Source organism: Belonocnema kinseyi, chromosome 4 (assembly GCF_010883055.1).
Source record: "Belonocnema kinseyi isolate 2016_QV_RU_SX_M_011 chromosome 4, B_treatae_v1, whole genome shotgun sequence".
NCBI lineage: Eukaryota > Metazoa > Arthropoda > Insecta > Hymenoptera > Cynipidae > Belonocnema > Belonocnema kinseyi.
The window spans coordinates 121988955-121993697 of record NC_046660.1 but is presented as its reverse complement, the minus strand read 5'-3'; the positions used below and the strand labels follow the sequence as shown (position 1 = coordinate 121993697).

Sequence of the window (4743 nt, the reverse complement as noted above, 5' to 3'; positions counted from 1 at the left end):
AAAATGACATTTGAGAAATTTCAACGGGCAGGTTGACCAAATCGTTCTTTTAGGCAAATAAACCCATGTTTCCAACGCCCATGTTTGGAGGCTTAGTGTAAGCCTCGGATATATTTGTGTAACTTGATATTTTGAAGAAACATTTTTGAAACTATTGAGAACAGATTTCTAAAGAGAAAAAATGAATAAACTTTTTATTTAATTGCGAAAAGAGTGAGAAAAGATGATGAAAATTGACACATTTAAGTTGAACAACGGCTGAAGGGACTGCAGGTGGACGGCTGCAAAGAAGTTGACCCTCGGTCGGGTCTCTCATTGTGCACCGTATTTGCTGGGTCCCAAAATATAGTCACTGACAATGAGTAGAAAGGCAGAGTAATAATAAGTTAAGAAATCCATAACTGCTCTCTGGGTCGAACCTGTAGCTGGTGTTAGGACTTATCTATTTTAAGGCCATGTGACGAGAGGCTCTCGTGACGAAACCTGGTCTTCAATTTTTCTTTCCCAACTTACGTCTAAACGAAATGAGGTATCGCTCTGAAAGTTTGGGAAATGAAAGAGGAGGTAATAAAGTCCATATCTCTGCTTTGTTCGGGTAGAAATTTTGAGAAATAATTTTTTTTTGAAGAAAATACCAGTGGAAGTTTTCTTTCTCAACTTACGTCCACACGGAATGAGATATCGTGTTAAAAATTTGGCACGATAAATATAAGGCATGCAAGAATGTGTCTCTGGTCCTAAATAATTAAAATAGTGAAAAGTTTTTTTTTTATGACTATTTTGGAGAAATATCGACCGTGCTGTCGTCAAACCCGACAAGCAATTTGCAATGTTGTCAATAGGCTAATTTTGAGGTTTATATTTTTAAATTGGGGCAAAACAACAAAAATAGCTCCCGAACATTATGCACAAATAATGCAAAAACTAATGTTTGCACTTGAAATTCAAATAAACATATTTGGTCTGACATACGTATCAGTCTGGTATCAGCTGTGTTAAAGCAGCACTAGCATAGCGAGTAAGAGAACTTACATGGACATAGGAAACACGGGACTAGGCATGCTATCCTAACTTGGCGAGCGGGGTTGAATCCACGAGAGGGGAGAGAATTCCATGAGTGGGGAGAGCCGCCATCTTGCGATGTGCCATTTGATTATGCGCATGAGCATTTTTGCCGACAAACTGTGCATGAAAATATAAACATGTGGGCGCTGTTATGTTTGTCTCGGGACATCAAAAGGTGGCGGACCTCCCCCTCCCTAATTGCATCACCCCCGCAATGGCATGCCTAATCCCTTGTTTCCTATGTCCATGACAACTTCGAACTTCTAGGGGTCTGTGCGTAAAACAGATTGCATGATTACCGTCAGAGAAAGTTAAAACTCAAACTTCTGGTGTAAAACCTAAATGTATCCGTCGATAATCATTATTTGCATAAATAAACTTTTTTCGTCCTCCAACTCTTTAAAAGGCCTTAAACGATCCTTTAATATTTATTAACATTTCCCGTAAAAAATTTCCGCGTTATTTAAACTTTTATTTTTCCATGTGGGTGAAAAAATATTGATCTTAGAGCTGAATTGATCAGCTGTTATACTCATCACATGGCCTTAAATCAGGAAACTTTGAAGCCCCAGAGAAACGGCAAAAAATATTTCTTTTTGCAAATGAAAAAACATGGGTAAATTTATTTGCCTAAGAGAACGATTTGGTCAACGCGCCCGTTGATATTTCTCAAATCTAATTTTTTGGGCCACCCTAATATATATTACTTAAATTAGAGTAAAACTAATTTAGTTATTTTGCTTATATAACTCAATTTTTCTGTTTTTTCGCCACAAATGTAATACAAATAAAAATATATTTAACAGGAAATGGAAACACCGAAAGAGGCTCGACTAACATACTTTCAAAGCAAAAAAGAAGAAACAATGCCGAATGATTTTCAAGCTTCTACTGAATATATAGATTCAATCAGGAAAAGCTCAGAAAACGTATTTGCTCGTACAGAAGCTCTGGCTAATAAAAGCACCAGCTTTAAAGTAATGAGACCACGTTTTTAGTAACGGAATCGACGTGCGTTTAAAGACTTTCGAGTTTTCTTCGTTGTCTAATACGTTTCAAGATAATATTATATTTTATTTGAATAATGTATATTAGGTACAGGGAAACAAAGTTCAACTTTTTAGACAACGAAGGCGAAATTGAAAACTGTATATTTTAATGCTTTGTTCAGAATATATCAAAAGTCGTGTTATCTCGTGATATTAAGTATTTAAAAACTAAATGTTTAAAGATTATTTATAGAAAAAATTAGACTATTAATTTATTGCGTGTATTAAGTACTGTTGATGTTTTATCTATTATTTTGTTATTTTTTGGGATATAGTTTCTACTAGCTGAAGAAATGTAAGCTTGCAGCTTTTTTTATAATTGCCAGATGACACTATTTTCAAGAAGTTGATACATTTTAAAAACGTCTAAAAAATATAGTATTTACGAATTTTGAAGTTTATCATATTGCAAATCAGTTTCATCATCATTTTTAAGATTAAAATTTTCTCTACACATTACGTCGTAGTAGTATTGTGTTTACACGTGGACCAACTATGCGTATCTTCGTTTTACTTATATGGCGTTAGCGATTACTTGCTATCGCAAATTTGTATAGTGAAGTAGACAAATAAATCATGAGTAGTCATTCCTTTATAATAAGAAAAATACTTATTAGAATCTCAATTTCTAATTTATTTATTTTATGTATAAAAAAAAGAAAAATATTGTACTTTTTTTTGCACGTCTTTGTCTTTTTGACAAATTAATACTTGAGTGAAAATATGGAAATTAAATGTAATGAAGTACAAAGCGAAGCCCAAGGCTTCTTTAAAACATGCTAATTTGTTCTGCAATCAAACGTAATATACTTGTACGTTTTAATCAGTAAAAATTCTATCAAGATCATGCAAGACATTTATGGAGGTTATTTAGAATGTTGAACCTAGTAGCACTTTGGTTATGAGGAACATAAATTAAATATCGTCGTCCTAGAGTTATACTACGCCATGTCCACTTTATCAAAATTTGTAAGTAAATGTTTCTCTAAAATTTATGCGCTATGTTGTTGCAATTATTAATTAAAATTGTGTCGTTAATTAAAAATTTTAATTGTATTACGACATGTCCTTTTTTTGCATGATTATAAGCGAAAAAGTACTAACTTCATAACATACATTTTATATGCATAACCTAACTTCAAACTTAATAATTTTGCAAGTTTCATTGGACGAGCTGGAAAACGGTTTGGTTTTTAACCAATCCCAGACCGTCGCTAGTTTTAGCTATATTTATTCTCGCGTATTCTCACGTAGCTTTAGACACTTTGATTTAAAAAACATGTTTACTCTTCAAAATTAGCATCAGAATATTGCTCAAAAGTCAATAATTTAGGAATAACTAATGTAATTCAAGGTATGCAATACAATAAAATAATGTAAACTATCATTCTCTTCAACTTTTTACTTAAAATTTTCATTTTAAGGAGTTCATTTCCTCAGTTTGACAATTGAGGGACATGGCTTAGTGTAACTTTAGGCCAACGATATACCGAGTATTAAAAAACGACCGTTATCCTTATTTATTACGAACGTAACATAACAAAAAAATTATCAAAGTAATTTTATTAAACTATTTCATAAATGAAGTACCTACAGATTATTGTTAAAAGATGACTTTTTCACATAAACCCTATGTCGTTTCCAAAAAATGGTGAAATTTTGACTATGATCTTTTTGTTAAATGGGGCTTGCAGCAAAACGGCTCCCACCCCTCTTGTGCTCGCGTCAATTTGTAATATAAAAAGCAAAGAGGGGTCCGGGCGACTCAACGAACTCGGATTGGTAAACGCGGTTTTTACCGCTTCGAAGGCGAGTATTTTCTCAGAAGTCATTTTAAATGGTCGTTTAGACGACAGTAAGTCCGATAGAGGTGCGAAAATATGTGAGGAATCAGGAATGTATTCCTTGACCCAGTTAAACGTGCCGATAAAAGAGTGTAGTTCGCGGCGTGCTCGGGGTAAAGGGGCGTTGCGAATTGCGTCGATGTGCTCTGGCTAAACTGCGTTACCGTCGAAGCTAATCCAGTGACCAAGGTAGGGTAATGAGTCGCGGACGAAGTGACATTTTTCGGGTGAAATCGTGAGTCCGTAGATATCGAGGCGTTCGAGAACTAAGGCGATGTGCGCTAGATGTTCCTGCCAATTTCGGGAGTAAATTATAATTTCGTCTAAATACGCCAATGCGAAAATATCCCATTGTTCAGCCAGAACATATCTCATCAAATTTTAGAAACTTGCCGGAACTCCTTTTAAACCGAACGACATAACTCGGAACTGAAATAACCCATCCCCGGGGATTGAAAAAGCAGATAACTTTCGAGATTCGCGGGAGAGAGGGATTTGCCAGTAACCGTTTTTGAGGTCTAAAAGGGAGAATACCTTGGCACCACCGAGGTCTTTTATTGTTTCATGTATTCTAGACAGGCACTGGGAAACGTCAACGGTTATATTATTGAGACGACGATAGTCCACGCAAAAACGATATTCGCCATTTTTTTAGTTGCAATGACAACTTGCGAGCTATACGAGGACGTGGAGGGTTCGATAATACCTTCACTCAACATTTCGCGCACTTGAGTATCAATATAGAGACGCTTTTCGTCAGAGTAACGACGCGACGCGCTGGTTCG

General features: G+C 35.4%; 1 protein-coding gene across 6 annotated transcripts in view; it reads left to right on the top strand.

The window, feature by feature from the left end:
- LOC117171546 (UV radiation resistance-associated gene protein) overlaps positions 1–2715 on the top strand; it is a 149875-nt gene extending 147160 nt beyond the window's left edge. For 2 of the 6 annotated variants that reach the window (XM_033358958.1, XM_033358962.1), the window contains one exon: positions 1872–2016. In XM_033358958.1, the coding sequence (XP_033214849.1) occupies positions 1872–1902 (31 nt within the window). In that variant the 3' untranslated portion in view covers positions 1903–2016. Of the gene's footprint in view, positions 1–1871 lie in introns of all 6 variants that reach the window. The other 4 variants (XR_004466898.1, XR_004466897.1, XM_033358954.1 and 1 more) reach the window with 4 other exon arrangements.
- Positions 2716–4743: the final 2028 nt, after the last annotated feature.